The sequence below is a fragment of the Prionailurus bengalensis genome, chromosome B1 (genome assembly GCF_016509475.1).
Source record: "Prionailurus bengalensis isolate Pbe53 chromosome B1, Fcat_Pben_1.1_paternal_pri, whole genome shotgun sequence".
NCBI classification, from domain to species: domain Eukaryota; kingdom Metazoa; phylum Chordata; class Mammalia; order Carnivora; family Felidae; genus Prionailurus; species Prionailurus bengalensis.
In genome coordinates, this window is record NC_057344.1 from 164,207,710 (window position 1) to 164,230,111 (window position 22,402).

At 45.9% G+C, this 22,402-nt stretch overlaps 1 protein-coding gene and 1 long non-coding RNA gene across 3 annotated transcripts in view; one reads left to right on the plus strand and one right to left on the minus strand.

Moving 5' to 3' along the window:
- Positions 1-7,203: 7,203 nt before the first annotated feature.
- On the minus strand, positions 7,204-22,281 carry LOC122478890. Its single transcript, XR_006296186.1, has 4 exons — positions 22,170-22,281; positions 14,751-14,815; positions 8,623-10,784; positions 7,204-8,381 (listed from the first exon to the last, which is right to left on the minus strand). It is a non-coding gene; the product is annotated as an uncharacterized LOC122478890 (long non-coding RNA).
- The window catches only part of USP46 (ubiquitin specific peptidase 46), a 61,555-nt gene continuing 61,294 nt past the window's right edge, over positions 22,142-22,402 (plus strand). For both annotated transcript variants that reach the window (XM_043572674.1, XM_043572675.1), the window contains exon 1: positions 22,142-22,248. In XM_043572674.1, coding sequence (XP_043428609.1) covers positions 22,213-22,248 — 36 coding nt within the window. In that variant the 5' untranslated portion in view covers positions 22,142-22,212. The remainder of the gene's footprint in view (positions 22,249-22,402) is intronic.

Here is a 22,402-nt window from a genome sequence, read left to right on the forward strand (position 1 = left end):
CCACTCCCCACTCTCCCTCCCCGACCACTAATCTACTTTCTGTCTCTATGGATCTGTGTCGGACATCTCATATAAATGGAATTACACAACATGTGGTCTTTGGTGTCTAGCCTTTTTTTACTTAGCCTGATGTTTTCAAGGCCCAACAGACAAGAGTACCGCTAGGCAGTGCTGGACTCCTTCATCCCTACTGATGGCTGCGTTGATTGGATATACGGCATTTTAAAATGTATTTACCATGTTGTATGGAAACCAATTTGACAATACATTTCATATATTAAAAAATAAATAAATAAATAAATAAATAGAAATAAATAAATAAACAAACAAACAAACAAATAAATAAAAGGTATTTACCAGCCGGTGGCTACGCCTTTGGCTTTTTCTAGAAACCAGGCCAGTTGTCTCGCAGAGTGTTCGGCCAGCTGGCTGACTGCCTCCTCTTGATACCGGTTCACTTGTTTCTCTACCCTCTGTTCTTCTCATAAACTTGAAGAGCCACCTCCATTCTGGAAAGTCTCGTTGTCAAATTGTGTGTGGAAGAACCAACCACCGGGCACTCTTGCTTTAAGGAGCAGAAATCTAGGCCCCAGCAGCAGCAGAAAGTCTCACTTAGTAGACTTGAGAGGGGGCCCAGATTCTGCAGTTTTGAACACACTGGTTGATCCCGATGAGGGTATTACCAGAACACATTCTGTGAAACTCTGCTCATGTCCTTAGAACTTGGCTTTAATGGCACTAGATGCCATAAAAGCAACCAGTAGGTCATTGGCTGAGATTTTTAAAAAAACAAAGTTGGAGGTATTATGGGATTGCTCAAAAGAGCCTAGGTTAACATCCTAGCTGATGTCTGGTGGCTTGGAGATAGGCATTTGAAGGAATCCTGGCCAAGAGAATTGTGCTGTGGGTGTTAATTAGTCGCCCCGAGTGAGCGAAGCTGCCAAATGTGGCTGTAAAGGCAATGCGTGCCAGAGAGCCTTTCAGAATTAAAGGACTGCACGCATCTTTACAGTATTGAGCTCACAATTTACAAGTGTGCCCAGATAATTAGAGTACTTTTTGGTTCAGGGATTTTTAATTCTTAATCTGAAGCTATCATCTTTTTGGTAACCAAGAGGAAAGCCCGTTGTGTATATTCTAAGGCGGCTCTCCGTGTGCTCTAGAAAAAGAGCTACAACAAAGCACGAACACCTTTGCTTCACTCTTTTCATTATCTAGTGCATTTTACACCCAAAACTCCTGAGTGGGAAGAGTTGTTTTCCCTTAACTTAATGATGAGTTTTCTTTCACTTAACAGATGAGTGATGCTTTTAAAGGTCTTTTAATGGTTCTCTAGCAGTCAAAGCAGCAAATGAACTTCCATTTATGCTCTTCGTCTCATCAAGCTATCACAGAAGAGGGTAATGTGGCCGAGGAAACACCGCTGTGCTTTTCTGGGCCGTGAGAGGGGGAAAAAAATGGACTTCTGGATATGAAAACTGAGTTTTGACTTTCAAATGCCCTTCTAGGAGCGTTTACAGGGGAGTTATCCTTAGAAAGGAATGTTAATTCCTAAATAATAATCACCCCTGCTTCTTGACTTAGTAGCCTGACTTATAGGGGGTGAGTGCCGACAGCAAAAGTATGTGTTTTTTTTAACGTTTATTCATTTTTTTGAGAGATAGAGACAGAGCATGAGCGGGAAGGGGCAGAGAGAGAGGGAGACACAGAATCCGAAGCAGACTCCAGGCTCTGAGCTGTCAGCACAGAGCCCAACGTGGGGTATGAACCCACCAACCACGAGATCATGACCCGAGCTGAAGTTCTATGTTTAGCTGACTGAGCCACCCAGGCATCCCAGCAAAAGTATGTTTTTAAAAAACTTTATGGTGGAAAATTTCAAGTATTCCCAACAAGGAGAATATTGTAAAGCTTCACATACCCAGCATCAGGCTTCTGCAATTAGCCATGTTTTGCCAATCTCGTTTCATCCACCCAAGGATTTAGCTTTGCTCAAGCATTTTCAGGAAAATCCCACACATTGTGTCATTTCACTTGTAAAAACTTTAGTATGCATTTCTAATCTATAAAAACATTCTTTTTTTTTTTTTTTTTTTTGAGGGAGAGAGAGACCGAGTGTGAACAGGAGAGGGTCAGAGAGAGAGGGAGACACAGAATATGAAGCAGGTTTCAGGCTCTGAGCTGTCAGCACAGAGCCCGACGCGGGCCTCGAACTCACAAACCATGAGATCATGACCTGAGCCGAAGTTGGATGCTCCACCGACTGAGCCACCCAGGCGCCCCTTGATAAAAACATTCTTGAATGTAATTATATGTTACTTCCACACCTAACCATACTCATTTTTATCATCGAATACCAGGTCCATACTTAGATTTCCCCTATCGTCTCCGAGCAGTCTTTTTACAGTTAGCTTCTTCTAATCAGAATCCAAACACGATCTATTTGGTTATGTCTTTAAGTCTCTTTTATTCTATAACAATCCTCCTTCCTCACCTGACCGCTGATTTGTCACAGAAATTGAGTAATTTGTCCTGTAAAACCATGGCACTTTCCGGATTTGTCTTCTTCCTTCCCTTTGGTGTCACTTAACTTGTTTCTTTATTTCCTATAAACCGGCTTGATGAGATTTGAGTTGAATGTTGGGGCAAGGAAACTTCACACTTCCTAGTGAATCACATCATGAGGCACATAATGGCACAGTTGTGCCATTTTTCTAGGCTTCCTTTGTGGGTCCGGATGGTGTCCATGTGATTCCTCTGTTACAAAGTCAACAATCACCCTTTACTTCATGTCTTAAGCTCCCACTTATGTTCATTCCTTAAACTCTCTATCCCATTAGTTATAAAATAGTGATTAGAAATTGCTAAAAAATAATTTCTTCTGCATTTTATTAGCTGGACTATAAAGAACAACTTTCTCTCAAACACTATTTGGTTACCACCGCCCGCCCCCCCCCCCCAAAAAAAAACAGTTCATACAGGAAAGGCAGAATACGATCTTTTTCTTTTTCTTTATTTTTCAAATTTCAAAGTAATACAACCTCTAATAAGAACAAGGAGGTTCCATACTATTATGAATTCAGGATTTTTATGTTTTACATTTCTTCAAAAGTAAGTTTTTAAATTGTTGCTGGGGATGGAATCCTGAAATGTGGGCATCAGCCTTCTACGATAGCATTTCTTAAGGTATGGCCACAGACCTTACATGCATCAGAGTCCCCGGGGACATTATGTAAATACCCGGTCCCTGCCAAGACCTCCTGGGTTCGAGTCTTTGGGAATAAACCCTGGAATCTGCATTCCTAAAAAAACTCCTCTAGGGATTGCTAAAATAGCTATGGAATGGATAGCCTTTTGGGAGCACCTCATCAGAGTTTGGGGACAAAGCATCAAAGTGGGTACACACCTAAGCAGTTACTCCAAAATAAGAGCATGAGATTAACCACTGATAATTCAGGAGAAGGGAGGGTGGGGTAAATTAAGTCCTTGAAGAAGGGCTCGGCAAACACGAGGAGTGCTATGCAGTGCTGGCCTCCCTACACAGCTTTATCTTGGTTGAGACAGTCTGGGTTCAGACTACACCTTATAATTAGGACTCTGGGAAACTTTCATAACCCTAAATCCTGTATAGTGTGGTTCTACATGGCATGGAACTAATTCCTCCTGTGGATTCCTGTGGACCTCTGTTGTTCACACCCACAGCCTCAGATCCTACACAGCTGCTGTCCACTGGGCCCCCGAGATTCCCCCTGTGTGATTTGTGTCATCTCATCAGGGAACACAATTCCTCATCCATTAGGACATGGAGTGCCATTCATATTTGAAGTATCAATTAGCACTGTCCTCATATGTTCTATTTTTGAATTGCTCATCTCCTCCAGGGAACTCACTTTTAATATTTTATGAAAGTCCCCTAGTGCCTGACATTTTAAGCAAAACATTTGTTTAGTTGGTTTTCCATAAAAGTGGTGATCCATTTTTGTAATTTCATTTGCCTCGATTTATTGAATATTAAATAGCGTTGTGGAATGCACTGACCCACGGGGCGGAAAATACAGATGTTTGAAAGAAGAAGCAAACTTGTCTGTCAATTGAATTTTTCTGCAGATTTGGAGACCATTAAAACACATCACTCAGCACTTTTCTGCCCTTGTATTTGGAAAGAGAGAATGGGAATCAGGGTCCTAGAGCACAGTGGAAGTCCCAGATCTCCCTCTGAATGAAATCCCACTGTATGCCGGTGAAGCTCTATGTTGTGCCAGTATCCTGCCAATAGAAAGGGTGTGGCAAAGGACAGGGTTGAGCGATCCTGCAGGGAACCAGAATATGCAGCCTGTATGGAGATTCTTCCAGCTGCTGCCCATGTCTAGCATTGTTGCCTCCAGGCAGAATCCTGGGCTTCGGAGGCTATTTGATGAGGGCAGGCTTCGTAAACCCAAATGCCTATGGGGGCCAGGAATAATGTAAAGGAGTGAAGAGACTTGGATAGGAGACTGGTGAGTTATGGAGACTTGTCTCTGCTGAAGCGGGTTACTCCATTCAATTTCTTCTGGCTGTGGCCCGGAATGTGGACCCTGAATGGCTAGGGCTCTTGACATTTTGAGAGAAGCCAATAATCTGAATTTTTATGAGAACTGTCTAGATTTCAAACGTTGGCATTAATTCAAACAGGTTTTAAACATAGCGATGATTAAAGTAAATATACCCATGGGCCACTATTTTCGGGCTTGTGATTTAGGGGATACAGTACTTTAAATTAATACCACGGTGAAATAGAAGAGAACTTATGTTTCCCAGATCAAGACGAGTAAAAGTTAAGAGTCTAAAGCCAGTTTGCTGATGCCATTAGCAGAGACTTAAACCATAAATCTTATAGGGATAAATTAGCTCTATTCTGGTCAGTGGCCAGAGGCTTGAATTTTGCAGTTGTGTGCCATTTGTCACCTCGAAGCTCTGGATGAATGCTTATGGATCAGGGCAGAGCCATGACTCAAAGTTCACACTCTAATGATTGTGGGTCAGGGGTGACCTCTTCCTACAAGAAAGCGATCATTACAGAGCTGGCCCCCCTTTTTGAATCCTCGCAGGAAAACAGAGCTGAGCATGTAGGCTGCTTTCTTAAAACCCAAAGGTCTGACTTGCAGGAAAAGAAGGTAGTGGGAATTTAGACGGAGTGCTTTCCTCTTTCGGAAGAGTGATAGCCAGATAGCGTGTTCTGCTGGGAGTAGATCTTGGTGTCAAGTTGTCTTCTACTTAGTCAGAAAGAGAAAGCATGACTATATAATTACTGCATATGGACTGTTCAAAAGAAGCAACAGGTCCAAAATGGAGTCGCTAACATTAAGCCCCACCAAGACTTAATACCTTAATACTTAGTGCAGTTTTGGCCTCTCCTTGGAGTAGAATTTAAAACTCATCAGTCTGGAATTTCCTGATCAGCATTAGTGAGGTAATCTGCCTAAGACCCCCTGTTCTTCTCCCTAAGGGAAGGTGACCTTGCCTGAAACAATCCTTTTTTCTTTTTTTTTCTTTTGCAGATAACTTTCTTGTCCTGCCCTATTTGTGTGTATGAAAATGGAAGCCTTCCATTTTCTATAGCTCCTTGGAGCACCCGTCTAAGGGATGCTACCCGATTCACGAAACATTGAATAAATCCAATTAGATCTTTTAATTTCCTAGGTTGAATTTTTATTCTTTAACGGATTTGGTGGCAAGGGTGGGACTGAAGAGAACTGGCAGATTTGGGAACAAGAAACACAGGCGTGGCACCTGCAAACCCTTTGAGTTCTCCTCCTGTTTCCAAGGGCTGTTGCTAAGTTCTCTGTTCTGATCTCTTTTCTCTTTGCATTGAGCTCCTGATCTAATTGACTTTCTACAGTTCTCTATTTGATTGGAAACCCCAGTCCTTGGTTCTAGCCCTTGACCCCACACTGAGACCTGCTGGTGGCAGCTGTCTGGAATCAGTCCACAGTCCTGTTCTTTGGGATCTGCTGGTTCAAATCTTTCCCCAGTTCCTAGGTTCCATACACGAAACTGTTACTGGTTACCAACCAAAGTTGGACTGGGTCCAGGATCAGACTGGATCCAATTTTGGCTAGACTGGGTCCAGTGGGAGGCCTTAGGTGAATATTACACAAGGGCTAGTTGCTAATGGGAATTTCAGAAGTCAATAAAGTTGGTGGGCACAGATCCAGCATGTAAAGGTGGTTAGAGGATGTGCCACCTCAAGGACTCCTATGATAGACCCTCTTCGGTATTAGTTTGGCTCCAGGAAATACAAAGACCTAGCTAAGTTAAGCAATGGGATCCTTGGGATGCTTGGGTGGCTCGATGGGTTAAGCATCCAACTTCGGCTCAGGTCACGATCTCATGCTTTGTCAGTTTGAGCCCTGCATCCAACTCTGTGCTGACAGCTCAGAGCCGGGAGCCTGCTTCAGATTCTCCCTCTCTCTGCCCCTTCCCTGCTTGCGCTCTCTCTCTCTCTCTCTCTCTCTCTCTCTCTCTCTCTCTCTCTCAAAAAGAAATAAACATTAAAAAAAAAAAAGAAGAAGAATACTTAAACAAAGAAAAAAGGAAATTGGATCCTTTAGGGGCACCTAGGTGGCTCTGTTGGTTAAGCATCTGGGTCTTGATCTCAGCTCAGATCATGATCTCAGAGTCCATGAGAGAGTGCCTTGCGTCAGACTCTGTGCTGACAGCATAGGGTCTGCTTGGGATTCTCCCTCTCTCTCTCTCTCTCTCTCTCTCTCTGCCACGCCCCCCCCCCCATAAATAAATAAACTTGAAAGAAAATAAAAGAAAGAAATGGGATCCTTTATATCCAAAGAGTTGAGGGCACCAGCTTATGGCACACCTGCTGACTTTATGTTTAAGAGCTATAATCCTAGAAGCTGCACATATCTAGCAAAATGGCAAAACTTTACTAACGATAACCTAGAATTACAATGGCCACTACAGGGATCATCCCAATGACACAAGATAGCTCATTTAAGAAACACACTTGAGAGCAAGGGATCCCAAGTTGAACAAACAGAATGGGATGCCTAATTTAATTGGTGAGCAGAAGCTTTCAAAAGGCTTTAAGATTCCAAAGTAGCTTCATTCAAAGACTTTTTACAAGGGCTAATAAAAAATTGAAGACACAAGAGGCACCTTAAACAAAAAGATAAAAAGACTGATGTGACCCCCCCTCATCCTTTGTTCCCTGAGAACCCACATTTCACTAATTGTCTGATCTACCCTTCCATTCTGAAGAGATTATCCGACAGTTACCTTTTAAAATAAAACTTTGCGGTTGTAGGTGAACCTCCTCACGTACCTTTCACCCCTTGGCCAAAGACTGAACCAACGGCCATAGTTTAAGAATGTCCTTAACCTGGTGAGGAGCCCCAAAAGTTGTTTGAAGAATTTAGAGTCATTATCAGGGTCTATGACCCCAGGTGTATACAGCTCATATACATGTTGGTAGGACCTGGTAAAGGCCAAATACGGATGCAGGAAGCAAGATGGCGAGACGCCAAAGATGATATTTGAGATCTTTGGTCTACAAGGTCTCAGGGCCCAGCAAAAGCTCACAAAATAGCAGCTGAACTTTTACAAGCCACTCCTAGAGTCTTTCCTGCCCGTCCTCATTGGTCTATTATACAAACTTGCAAACAAAAAAAACCCCCAATGAATCTCTGGCAGACTTTGAAGGCTGTTGGTAGCTCTTTCTCTATGGCATTTGGGGTTCCATGCAATAAATAGGGTCACCCAACCTGTTTTGGCTGCCCTATTTGTACATGGATTATCTCTTGAGATTAGTGGATCAATAAAGAGGCAGAAAATAGGAGGGGAAGCCACTACTCTACCTGAACTCATGACTATAGCTGAGTATTTTGAAAGCACCCTGGAGCAAGATCATAAACAGAAATCCGCCAAGCTATTAGCTTTACAGCTCCAAGGCCAGAGACCCAAACAACACCTGGGCGTCTAGCACTGCACCTTCCTAGGGGTCCATTATCAAAACTCTGGTCCAAAGATTGATGTCTCAGCTGTAATCAACTGGGGCACTGGAAAAGAGATTGTCCTCAAAGGTCCCATGCAAATTCTTCTCAAATGCCCTCATACTTACCTTCAAAGGGGGGCCCCCTCACAGAGTTGAAGGGACTCAGAGGGGTTCTCTGCTAAACTATTACCAGAAATTCCCTTAAATAGCCAAGGGAAAACTAATGTTAAAATTAATAGGAAACCTTGCCAAATTTTAATAGATACCGGAGTTACACGTTATACCTTAAACCCTACCCTCAAAGCAAAGAGGAGGTTTCCACAGTTGGAGGAGAGGGTGTCTAATAAAGTTGAGAGAGAATTTTTATCTCAACCAATACAAATGATTCTGGGACCTTTTTTTTTTTTTTTAAATTTTTTTTTTTCAACGTTTATTTATTTTTGGGACAGAGAGAGACAGAGCATGAACGGGGGAGGGGCAGAGAGAGAGGGAGACACAGAATCGGAAACAGGCTCCAGGCTCCGAGCCATCAGCCCAGAGCCTGACGCGGGGCTCGAACTCAGGGACCGCGAGATCGTGACCTGGCTGAAGTCGGACGCTTAACCGACGGCGCCACCCAGGCGCCCCTCTGGGACCTTTTATTGACAAACATTCCTTTTTACTGTGCCAGTCAGTTCCAGATAATCTATTAGGTAGGGCTCTCCTTTCTAAACTAAAAGGGCTAATATATTTTGCCTCCAATGGAGACTTTGTCTTAGAATTTCCTGACCTACCAGAACCTGATCTTTTATGGTCCTTATAGTCTGTCCTTGACACAGGAAAGGAAGAATTCCAACAAAAGTCCGCGAATTTAATGGAGGAGCCCGAAAATCTGTGGACTACTTCTGATACTGACACTGGAAGAATAAGAAGTACAGAACCCATAATGATTCAGACAGATATAAATAAAACTCTCCCTATGCTGTCTCAATGTCCCTTCAAGCGTGAGGCCATCCAAGGCCTCACCCCACCTAATAGAAGGCCTAACTGCCCAGGGGCTAATCATTCCCTGTACCAGTTACTATAGATCTCGTCTGTTCTGAAACCCCCAGCGGACAGAGAGGGCAATTCGTTCAGGATTTGAGAGCTATGAATACGATGGTCATTCCTGGTTTCCCAGTTGTTCCAAACCCGAACACCCTCATGTCCCAAGTTCCATGTGACTCTGTTCATTGCTGCTTTGGGGGCATCTCTGGAGACATCATCAGTCAGTTATCTATTTGCCTTTACTTGAAACTATCAACACTGGACCTGGGTAGTTATGCCTGAAAGGCTCACCCAGGCCCCTTATTTCTCTCAACTAGCTTCACTGAGCTCTAAGTACCCTCCAGTTCCCCGGGAAACCGAGCCTTTTATGGCATGTAGACAAACTTTTTGCTGTGCGTGGTTACCAAAGAGGGATCCTCTATCTATTTGCTGCAACAGTTAGCTGAAAAGGGACAGCAAGTCTCTAAGGAAAAATTACAACGATCTCTAGACATTGTCCAGTACCTAGGTCATGATCTAAGCTCTGAAGGAATTCAGCTGTCTCCAAAAAGAACTAGGCCAATTCGGGAATCTTTTAGACTTACAAGTTAAGTGACAGCTGTGTGGATTTATTGTAGACTATGGGTTCCTAATTATCCTCTTTTAACTCCTCCAACTCCGTGAACTCCCTAAAATGTCAGTCCCTGAACCCTTTGCTTGGAAAGACAAATGTGAGAAGATTTTTATAAGACTAAAACAAGCTCTGTAGGAACCGCCTGCCTCAGGGTCACCTAACTATTCAAAACACTTCACCTTATTTGTACAAGGAGGGGATAATGAAGTCCTGGGAATGCTCACGCACGGACGTAGTGATAACGTAGGCCTGCCGCCTATGACAGCATACAGTGTGGCGCAGTTGCTCACCCCTGTCCCAGCTGATGTAAAGCTAGAGCCACAGCTGCTAGGGGAGTGGAAGCCTGCGTGGGCCTGACCCAGGGGAACGACATCTACTTGGAAACTTCACACTGTGTCCAAAGTCTTCCTCGCTCTGCACTGACTCAACGTTTCTCTGCAAGTCGACTGACTTCCTGAGGTCCTTCTGCTTTGACCACCTAAACTACATCTTCTACGTTGCAACACCCTTAATTTGGCTATCCGATGAAGGTGAGCCCCCGGACTGAGGTCTTAGCTCCCGTTTTGTGACGCCTCATCCTGACTTACGAGATGCCCCTTTAATCCTGATCTAGTCTCGCTTAATTGATGGGTCATCCCGTAGAGGCAAAAAAAAAAGGAAATTTTCAGGCAGGTCGTGCTGTTATTCCTCAATACGACCAACCAGAAAGCAGAAACCTGTCACAAGGCAAATCCACAGAGCTCCACACCTCACCTGAGCTCGCCAGTTATCCGAAGGACAAACTGTTAATATTGATATGGAGAGCTGGTGTGCCTTTGGAGTCATGCATGATTTTAGAATGTTCTGGAGACAAAGGGATTTTTCTTGAGTCCTCCGGGACTCCAGTCAAAAATGGGCAGCCAGTAAATGATGTTCTTAGTGCTTGCTATTCTGCCATTCTCTTACCTTCTGGAATTGCTGTTATCAAAACTGAGGCTCACTCTGAAGGCACGGAGTATCGGAGCATGCCCTGGCTGGCTCTCGTGCAAAGGCAGAAGCAGCTGAGTGTACAGATTGTGGCACATGTGGAGGAAGTCCATTCTGCTTCTGTGAAAAATGGCTCGGCATTGCCATAGTTTTGCCATCCCGATGTCCTTGTAACATGGCAGCGGTCTGCTCCTGAATCAGAGAAATGGAGATGGGTAAATGATGGCTGCAGATTTAACAAACAGTTGGAGCTAAATAAACCAAACCCCGTTTTTCGGTTTCTGTATTCCTTCGCCCACCTTAGCGCATTTAGGATGACTCAAGTTATAAATTGATATTGGTAGGGACGCTTCTGCAAGATTGCAAAAAACAGTCTACCAGCAACGCCTGGCCTGCCACGGCCATAATCCTGGCAAGATAGTTTTGTCCCTGGAAGCCTCAGCCCTCCTTCCTCTGGACTCTGAACACCCGCAGCTGCTCTCCATTCTACTGCTACTTGGTACGGGTTATCGATACGTTGTTATCCTAAGTGTGTTTTCCAGGTGTGCGGAAGCCATCCCCTGACATCGGTCGGTGACCCCACAGCGGCAAAGAAATTGTTGGAAAATGTGTTTCCCACTTGGGTTATACCTTCTATAACTCCAGTAATTGAGGCACCCACTTCACTGGGTAAACCATATGAGCCTTTATGAATACCTTGCAGACCTCTTCAGATACCATGGTCTCTATCCCCCTCGATCGTCGGGCAAGGTTGAGAGAACCAATGGATCCTCAAATGTAAAATGTCTAAACTTGCAGAAACCACTGGATTTCCATAGCCTACAGTATTGTCTTTGGTCTTGCTGACTGTTCACAGCACTCCCTTCAGGAAAATCCATCTACACAAGATAGTCATCGGCAGACCAGTGTCTATTGGTATACAACCTTCTGCTGAAGATACACAACTTTCAGGCTAGTATGACCAGCCACAGTAAGTCTTAGGTTTGTCTTATGTTTAAGCATATGGTCAACAGATTAAAGAAGCTTTCCCAGATCCCATTTCAAGGGATCCTGTAGTTCACAGTCTAGACCCTGTTGATTATTCTGGAAATGTCATCAGAGGAAGACAACCCCATTGTTCCTCATTGGAAAGGACCTTAGCAAGTGCTCCCAATCACACACTACTGCAAAACTAGAACACACTGAGCCTTGGGTACATGTCTCACCGATAAAGAAGGTTCCGCCTGACATGTGGGCAGATGATGCACACCTACAAGCTGAATTGACAAGGAAGAGAGGTAGCTGACACGGAGGTAGACTGCCTTCACTTCACCCAAGACGCTGGATCAAGATTTTATACTTTAAACATGAAACCCTTTCTCCTTTTTCTTTTCTTTACTCTGGCATTGGCATGGAGAGACAATGCTCTTATTCGTACCCCCAAGGCCATTGCTAAGGGGGGTACACTCTCAGACTGCAACATTTGTCATGATGCAAGAGATCCTCCCTGTGACCAATTTCTCTTCAATTTCCAATGCCAATGCAAACTATGTCTGAGAAACCACCCCCCCACCACCACCACTTAGAAGTATATACCAATTAGACATGTTTACCTATGTGAATCTTAGCACATTTGGACCCTATGTTCCCATGATTATCTAGACCAGATCTGCCCCCGGTCACCGAGAGATCTCACCAGCAGCACCCATCTTTCTAAGGCACTTAGGATGACTATTTCAGGGTTGGAGATTCTCTTCCTACACAGGCTAAAAACCTGACTGACCCCTAGTTTAGGAGTAAATACAAGAAAATGGTTTGAGCCCTCTCCTTAACTCTTGGACACACTGTAGATTCTGTTGCTAAGATGCTAGCTGCCCAGCAAAGACCCTTACACTCTCTGGCCAAAGCTCTTCTGAGCAAGGAGGTGTCAGTGCTGTAGCCAACACAACGTGCTGTACCTGGATTAACACTCCTGTGGAGGCTGCAACTCTGTTATGTAAGATCAGTGGGCAAGCCACATGGCTTAAAAGGGGGACTTCTTCAATGGGGTCATTCTTTGATTGGTTTGGTCTTGGGGACCATGGCTCTGAAGTGCACTCCAAATGTTGGGACTTATCTTGCTTAGAGTTATAACGATCTCCCTGTATGCTTCATCCTCCTGAAAGCCTTACATGTGTGTTTGCAGCCACTAGCCACCAAGGAAACGATGTCCCTAAGATTGGGATGACAAAAAAGGAACAAAGAAAATGAGCAACTGAAAAATCGCGAGCCTGAAGTCATGACCTGTGAGTACCACAGAGTCAGCAAAATCCAGGATGAATGAACGCTTCGAGAACTAGAGCGGCCACTGAGAGAAGCGCTAATGCCTTAAATTTTGATCACCTCTCTCAGTGAGGCTGAGAGTTTGATCAAAAGGGGGGAATGGTTAAAAAGAAGCAACGGGCCCCAAATGGAGTCATTGGTGTTAAGCTGCACCAAGACTTCATGTCTAACCTGCCGTTTCAGCCTCTCTTGGTTTTAAACTCGGTCTGGAATTTCCTGATCAGCACTAGGGAGGTGATCCGCCTAAGATCCCCCTGCCCTTCCCCCTAAGGGAAGGTGACCTTGCCAGAAACAACCCTTCCTTTTCTTTTGGTGGGAACTTCCTTGTCCAACCCCGGTTCTGCCTATCAAAGCCTTCCATTTTATGCAAGTCCTTGGAATACCCTTCTGTTAGTTAGATGGGATGTGAATCTTAGATAAAGCCACGTAGATGTTTCAACTTACTCCACTGAATTCTGTTCTTTAACAAGATATGGTGGTCTTTTCATGGTTTACTTAGCGCACCTAAGAAATAAATCTGAAGTTAGGGAAATCAAATTTAGTTCAAAGAGAAAGTTTAGATTTCAGAAAGTACATTCAATAAAATTCTAGGTATCCTATAAAAGGCTAAGGGTGTACGGACCAGAATTTTACTTCTGGCTCTGTCTGCAACTGAACCAGAATAGTAACAAAACAGCATACAGCATCTTTATTTAAGTAGGACTCTTGAAAGTTTTGAATTCATTTGCTTGGTTCATGCAGATTTTGAAAGGTCTATCCGATGAATACAGCATTCTAAGCCAAGCGGTTGCTCACGGCCTATCTCTTTTAGCCATCCTGATGGTAAGTGATAGGTAGGATGTGGACGGTGTTTTACGAGGTAACAGCATCACATCCACCGCCATGCCGCTCAGGTGGCTTTGTCAGCGGCACCCTGAATCTGGCCCCCTGACTCTGTTCTCTAAAAAGGAATGGAAGAGTAGAGCCTCTTTGTCCCTGAATGGGGACCAAGCTGTACAGTAAGCGAGTTCAGGATGGTCGTGTCTTGTTTTCAGTGGCTGCCAACTCTCTGGAAGGACAGGACCAAAGAGGAGAATTATAGGTACTGCCCCTTGAAAGAAAACTCATTTCGGGTGTCACATGTGAATCCCTGCCCTCCCACCAGGTGGTGGTGGCAGTGGGGTTTGTTAAAGCTATGGAAGTGATCGCATATGGGCTGCTAGGGCAGGAGGGTATAATTTGGCAAAAAGACCTATGCTCCCTTTATTGAAAATAGTGTTTATGAATGGAAGGGATGTAAATGCCCCCAACAAAAGCCTGTTCTAAGTCTGATCAGACTATAGAACAAATCACCTGACTTCAAGAGTCCATACTTGGACTTCTTCCAGTCTTCTTTCGAACACATTCAGTCCTATCCCCATTCAACACTTTATTGATCACCTACTATGTCCGTTACTGTTCTGGGGGGTATGGCAGTGAACAAAGCAGTCAAAACCTCTTAAAAGTGATGGAGCTTATATTACTCCTTACTTTACTAAGAAGATGGGGGTTATTTCATGTTAATTTCCGCAACCTAATAGATGGATTTTCCAAAGCCCTAAGGCTTCTGATCTGTCCCTCTACCCTTCTAATAACTGCCTTCATCAAGCTGCACTGCTGGGTTCACTAGCTCCTCATTTTTTGATGACAAACATACACAGGGTCTCCCCGGACTAATAGTCATGAAAAAAGGGACAAATAACATGATCGAAACTTTCCACTGTTCTCTTGCCTCCCTTAAGCTGCTGAGATCTCTCCTTATTTTATCACCAAATCTCTCTAGAAAATCTCATTTCTAAGGGAGGCTCATTTGCTTCAACTTCTTTACCGCCCACTTACCTTCCAAACTCTGCCTTCCCCACACCCAGTGAGGGCTGTTGGTTCTGTAGAGTGCAGATCAGAACCTGGAGAAAAGAGAAAGCCACCAGGAACGCAGGATGGTGAGGAAACAGTTCTGACCAAGTGAGCCAAGGGTTTCAGGTAAAATAATTGCCTGCTAATTATCTGGGAGCCTCCTGTTGTATGCCAGGCATTGTGCCAGGAATGTTAGGTTTCTAGCGACATACAAAAAGCGACCTTTGATGAAAAGTTACAAGGAAGACGTGGCTGAGAAGGCTTCCTCTGGAAGTAAGGTTCGAGCTGAGTTTTTGGGAATGGGTGGACTTGAAACCGAAAGAAGAATAATTGGCTGAGGGAGGGTAGAGGGGAGCCATGAGCCTGAGGACCTGGAAGCAGGAAATGGGAATGATGTGCTAGGTTGGTTTAAAAATTTGGCAGAGGTGGGGCGGAGCCACATTAGGAAAGTCCTTGCAAACCAGGCAGAGCCACTCATTAAAGGTACCTTTGAGCGCTTCAATCTTCTACTCCCCCATCTCTCTTTCCCTTCAAAGCCAAACGTCTTTATCTACTCACTTCCCTTTCACTCACCACCCGGTTCCAGTATGTGTTCTCTCCTAATCATTCCCTGCAAACTGCCCTTGAGACAATTCAAAGGACTCCTGAGTAACAGGTCCTGCTGAGAGAATACGTACACGAATCCGGGCACGTTACTTAACACTCTCTGAGCCTCAGTTTGCTCTAAAATGGGGATTATAATATTGCCTTCCTCAAAGGGTTGTCAGAAGGATTAAATATATCTTAAAGCCTTGCTCAAGAATTGACCATTGCTACTATTTTTATCTTCCTTGATCCCTTAGCTCTCTCTGATGCATTTGACTGTTCCCTCCATCTTGAAACACTCTTTGGCTTTTGCAATGTTGCACATTTGTTTGCTTTCCCTCTACCGCTTTAGTTTGGTTTAGTTTGTGTTAGTTTTCTTTGGGTCCTCTTCCTCCACCTGGTCCTTCCATGGTGGAGCCCTTCTTGACTTTCCCCTTGTCTATTCTCACTCTAGACACTCTCCCTACACAATTTCACCCATAAATGCATGTCCTGCATTATCTTCTATGTATTAACTACTTTTAGATGGATCTCCTCCAGTACAGACATTTCTTCTGAGCCCCGGATTTGTACTTGATATGACTATTCAGGTTTTTCATGGTTATCTGAAACTCAACACCTGTGAAACCAATGTCACTTCTTCCCAACCATCTACCTCTGAACCTTCTCCATCAGCATTCCCTACCGTTAAAAAAAAAAAAAAAAAGACATTCTTTTTCATCCTGGTCGGAAACTTGGGACCCATCTTTGACTCATCCTCATCTCTCATCCCAGTCCATCACCAAATTCAGCCGACTACCTCCCAAAAGCATCTGCAATCTGTCCACTTTTCTGTTTTTCCACTGCTGCTACTTATGTGGACTCAGGCTACCAACAACTTTCTTGCCACAGATTTCTTTTCTTTCTATCTTTCTTTCAAAGTTTATTTATTTTGAGAGAGAGAAAGAGAGAGAGCGCGCACATGAGCAGGGGAGGGGCAGAGAGAGAGAGGGAGAGAGAGACCCAAGTAGGCTGTGGGCTGTCGGCACAGAGCCCAATGCTGGGCTTGGTCTCATGAACCCTGAGATCATGACCTGAGCCAAAATCAAGAGTGAGATGCTTAACCAACTGAGCCACCCAGGTGCCCCTTGCCACAAATTTCTAAATAGCCTCACAAAGAGAGCTTTTGCTCTCCTTCGACCCTTTCTCCAGATGGTAGCCAGCTTTCTTTCAGTCAATCAAAATGTATAAGCGAATAGCAATCTAATCATGTTCCAACCTAGTTTAAAAATCCATCCATGGAGTTTTCATTTGGCACTTCAAGATAAGCCAGTTGTTCCAAAGGCTTAGGGAATCTTAACCACCCATAGATACACTCATGATCTTCGATGCACTTTCCCTCTTGTAGGACCTCTCAATTGATCTTCACTCCAAAGTTAGCTTGTCCTTATGTTATACTAATTGCATGCAAAAAGTAGCAAAGACATCCATAAACAGTGCCAATGAACACTGCATTAGAAATGAAACAGTGCAAACACTGTGACTGGCTTCTTTTATCCTAGGATCACCAGTGGCTCACAAAACTTCTGGCACAAGGTATGTGTTTAGTAAACAGGTGTCTGATACGTGGTGAAAAAGGAAAAAGGCAGCCATAAAGTTCCTCACAGAACTGAAATATAATCCACAGACACCACTTTGGTTGCAAACTCTACAGGCAGCAAAATATTTTCCCCGTGGACAGCCAAATGTTTACTAGCATTTGCATAGCAAATGAGCTGCAATAACCTATTTGGCAATGAGGAAAACAAGAAAGGAAAGAAAGCACCAGGCACAGTGCCTGAGGCCGGATGAGATTTTTACAAACTTGCAGACGAGCCTCCTCCCCTCCAGGAGCTTCCAGACCACTTGGAGAGAGGCAATCGCCCCCAAATTTAATATTCACTCTCTTGACTCTCCCTATGGATAAGGCATTGTGTCTTTCTTTGGGTGTAAAACGGTGAACGAAAACAGGTCTGTCTCTCAGTCTCTTTGTGTCTGATAAGGACTGGGAATTGGACATTAATCAAATAATCACATGTGCAATAATAGCAGCTATTCTATACGGTGGTGAGTATGTGCCAGGCATATTTTTAGTAGTCTACATAAATTAATGCGGTCACAGTCTATGAGGGGTACTCTTAACACCTTCATTTTATAGAGACAGAAATTGCAGCAAAGAGAGGTGAAGAAACTTACCGAATGTCATACAGCCAATGCCATACAATGTCCAGGCAGTCTGGATTCAGGGGTCATTTAAAAAAAAATTTTTTTTTTTTAACGTTTATTTATTTTTGAGACAGAGAGAGACAAAGCATGAACGGGGGAGGGGCAGAGAGAGGGAGACACAGAATCTGGAACAGGTTCCAGGCTCTGAGCTGTCAGCACAGAGCCCGACACGGGGCTCGAACTCACGGACTGCGAGATCATGACCTGAGCCGAAGTCGGCCGCTTAGCCGACTGAGCCACCCAGGCGCCCCAAGGGGTCATTTTTTTAGCCACCCATTCTACTGCCTCCATGCTGTGTGCTATACAGCAAAGACATATTTACAAATACGAGGTCCATGAAGGGAAGATGGATGGTGCTATAAGGACATGTAACAGGGCATCTCAATTTTTCTTGGCTTACCTGAAGGCTGAGTAGTGGTGGTTTTTTAAAATTTTAAAATTTTATTTTTAGATAAAGAGAGTGAGAGAGCACGAGAGGGGATAGAGGGGGAGAGGGAGAGAGAATTCCAAGCAGGCTCCAAGCTCAGTGGCGGAGCCCCATTTGGGGCTCCATCCCATGGCTCTGGGATCATGACCTGAGCCAAAATCAAGAGTGGGAGGCTCAACCGAGTGAGTGGCCCAGGCACCCCTGAGGGCTCAGTAGTGTTAACCAAGCAAAAAGGGGAAGTGGGAGGGGGAAAGACATGAAACTGGTCACAACGGAGGGGAGACTATGGAACCACCTGGATATAGTGTGGTTCATTGGTAGCGGTAGTGGGTGGGAGGAAGGGATCGGGAAGGCCTCATGGAGGAGGCAGATCTGAAGGAAGACCTTGAAATATTGGTTTAGTTTGTAGGGCAGGGAAGAAAAGGAAACATGAATTCAGATTGAACCTAATTAATTTGGGGGACAGGAAGACACTGGTTTTTAGGATTCTTTCAGTTGCGAATAGCAGACACTCAATTTAAACTGGCCAAAGAAAGCAATGGCTTTACTAGCCTAAGTTCCTGAATAGTCCAGATTATAGATCTAGCAGCAAGTAGATAAAGATGTTGTTAGGACCTCTCTTACATTCCTCAGTTCCATTTTTCTACATTGGCTTCAGTCTCAGGCATGGAAATATGGAAGCTCTAGACTTTATCCTATCAGTTCAGCAAACTCAGGAAGGGGAGTACTTATTTTTCCAAAGGCCCGGGTAGACTCTCATTGGCTCTGCATATATTACATTCTCCTTGTTGAACCAATCACTGTGGCTGGGCCATGAGGTGCTCTCATTGGCCAGCCCTGGATCATGTGCTTTCCTCTGGAGCCAGGGGGCAGGGGCAGCCACACTTGAACCTTAGGTTCTGAAAATGAGAAAGTTTCCTGAAGTAGATTCTAGAAGCTGGACAGGTAAACACTGGGAATGGCACCACAAGTGATTGGCTGGAGCAGTGCTCCTCACTTTATTTAAAAAAAAATTTTTTTTTAATGTTTATTTATTTTTGAGAGAGAGGGAGACACAGAATCTGAAGCAGGTTGCATGCTCCGAGCTGTCAGCACAGAGCCTGTCGCGGGGCTCGAACTCACCAATCATGACTGGAGCAGAAGTTGGACACTTAACCGACTGAGTCACCCAGGCGCCCCATCTCCTTGCACTTTATATGAAGAGTCTCATTTAGTAGGTCTGGGATGGGAACCTAGAGTCTACGCTTCTTTCTAACAGCCTCCCAGGTGAGACTAGTGTTATTGGTTTATGGACCACATTTTGTGGAGCAGGGCCATACGATCTGGAGTGACTGCCTCCCTCAAATTTACTTAGACTGTTTAGGACTAGCCTGTATCCCATCCTTCCATTTGCCCACTCTCCTGTTTTAACTCCATACCTTCATATTGGCTGGCCTATATGTGAAATGCTTTTCCTCAAATTTCTCTCATTGTCAACATTTTTATGACTTTACCTCTATCACCTCCAAATGTCTCCTCGATGAGTGACGCTGAGGTTAGGATTCTTCTTCAACTGATGCCTTTTCCAATTTAGACCTGTGAACACTAACCTTGTGGCAGTATAAAAATACATTTAATTATTCATGAGTCTGACAAGATCTGCGGTGTTCATTGATCTGTTGTGTATGTAATTCACTGCCTGAGTTTCAATCTGGGTGTTTGTCTGTATCGAACACTTCAGTTTTAGGCTATAGGCTGTTAAAAGGCATGCAAAAGATCCTTGGAACTTGCTGATATAGCACTCAGTAACCGGATGATGTTCAATTCTCATTATGTCATTGGTGTTTTCAATCCCCTGGCCTTTGCAATCCACTGTGCCGATGTTGGCAGAAATAATGCCTCTAGTATGGTATAAAATTTCCATATCATTTAAGGCTTTGGATTAATGTCTTTAGAATGGAATGTCTGTGAAATTGAGTCCTGAGGCCTGAGTTTTAGCCTCAAGTGTGCTTCTTGCACGTATTTTGTGACTTCCTCCAAGCCTTCAAACCCCTTTAGGCCTTTTACCCAACTGGCCATATTGGGTGTCTTGTGGTCCTCTTCTCTCCCATGGTGCTCTGCCAGCTTTTCAGACCTGCTTCATTTGTAACGCGTGGGTGACACCATGGCGGTAGGATACTGGACCCTCTGAGTTTTATTTTACCCACCTGCAAGAGGCAATAATCATCATCTGATAGCTATGGTGGTGACTGCGGCCATGACTGCATAGAAGATCATGGCTGACGATGGTACGACGTCACAGTCGGCTATTGCGATCATCAGGATCCGCTTGGAAACAAGATGCTGCCAGGATGACTTAACATAAGCAGGAATATTATTCCTTAAATCCATTGAAATATACAGAGCGGGGGGGGGGGGGGGGTGCGGGGCGGAGGGGGAAGGAGGGCGCCTGGGTGGCTCAGCTGGTTAAGCATCTGACTTCATCTCAGCTCAGGTCATAATGTCACCACTTCTGAGTCCAACCCCAATGTCCGGCTCTGCCCTGACAGCCTGGAACCTGCTTGGGATTCTGTCTCTCCCTCTTTTTCTCTCAAAATAAATAAATAAATAAATAAACTTAAAAGAAAAAAAAAAAAGAACTAAACAGAGCCAACAGGATCCCACAGAACTTCAGGCAGCAGTTGTCCGTGTTCTATTTCCACCTCAGGTCCTCGAGATCCCAGCCCTCAATGCTCTCATCCCGGGCATCGTAACACTACAGAAATAATGGAGGTTTGGAGGCATGATATTTTGCCAGTATGTCAGCCTTGGTTAGTAAAAAGCTACCTTCAATTGTATTCGTTTCTAATTCGATCTGTCATTAAATACATCGGTTTCAGAATTATCACGGGTTCCACCTCTGTAACTCCTCTGTTGAAAGCACTGAACTGCAACTTTGTAGAATTGTTTCACTCCTTCGGAAAGCGGCTCCCCCACTATAGGCGAACAAATCGGCTAAGCGGTGTAGATCCGCATTTTGAGCCACAAGCCACGACCTTTTATGCCGGAAACGAGGCAGCACCCTCACCAAAGCCTTAAAGAGGCTGCGTGCCCGAGAGGTCTGTGTTTCCTGAAGATGCGTAAAAGTTTGGTTCCCATTCTATCCGTATTCAAATCGCTCCTTGGGCAGTCTCTAGTCCTCGGCCAGAACCCAGACTTCTCTTTTGTACGTGCTAATGTCACAAATTGCCTGAGCGCGCCGTGGCTGGCCTCCGCCCAGCCCCAGATTCTTGTCCCCTCCCGGCGCCTTTTACCAGGCGGCCGGCCCGCTGCCGGCCAGGGCTTTCCAACAACCCCATGACCTGACCCCATTTACTTCTTGGGTCCCCGCCGGTGCCATCTGGCTGGAACCATGGGGAGAAACCAACAGTTGGACGTGGTCATCCCTGCCCCTGGCTTTCTCCACTCGCCCCAAATGAAAAACCCGGGGCTGTTGGGGGGGGGGGGGGGCGAGCGGCAGGAAGGAAAAAGCGAAGACGGGAAACGGCCCCGGGTCCCCGCCGGCCCTCTAGGCAGCCCCCGCCTCCCCGGCCTTCGGACCGCGGGAGGCGCGGCCCCTCCATGCGCCCAGCGCCCAAGGCGGCCCCCGGTTCCCCGCGGGCCCCGGACGGCCGCCCCCGCGCCGGAGTCAGCCCGGGGGACCCGCGCGGTGTGGTTGCTGCAGCCACGCGAGCCAGGGCCTGGCCGTGCGCTCCAGCCCAGAGAGGGGGAAGCAGGAAATAAAGAGGCCACGAGAAAGGCCGGGCCGGGTGGCCGGGGGCGCGGGCGGGCGGGGGGAGCGGCGCGGGCGCGGCGGGGGCCGGGGCCGGGCGCTCGGCGGGAGCGCTCGGAGCGCAGGCTGCACGCGGCGCGCTCGGGCCGCCCCTCCTCCCCGCGCCGCCGGCCGCGGCCCAGGCTCCCTCGCTCCGCCACTCCCCGCCCCTCCGCTCTCCCTCCCGCCTCCCCGCCTTCCCCGCCCTCCCCGCCTTCTCCTCCTCCTCCCCCTCCTCCTCCTCCTCCTCCTCCTCCCTCCCGGCCTCCCTCTCCCAGCCAAACTGCTAGCCGGACCCCAGGCCGCCTCCCCGCAGCCGCCGCCGCCCCGCCGCCCGGCCTCCCCGCGAGCGCTCCACCATGGACAGTCCTGTTTTCACCTTATAAAGATGGCGGTGCGGGATCGCTGCAACCTTTAGACTAATGACTGTCCGAAACATCGCCTCCATCTGTAATATGGTGAGTGGCGGCCAGCGCCGCCTCGGGGGTCGCGCCCGAGGCGCGACGAGGCGAAGAAAGGGAAGCCCGAGCCGCACACCCGCGGGGCGCCGGGGTGGGGGCGGGGGCGGGGGGGGGCGCGCCGGGGTCCGTGCGGCGCGGCCAGAAGTTCCCG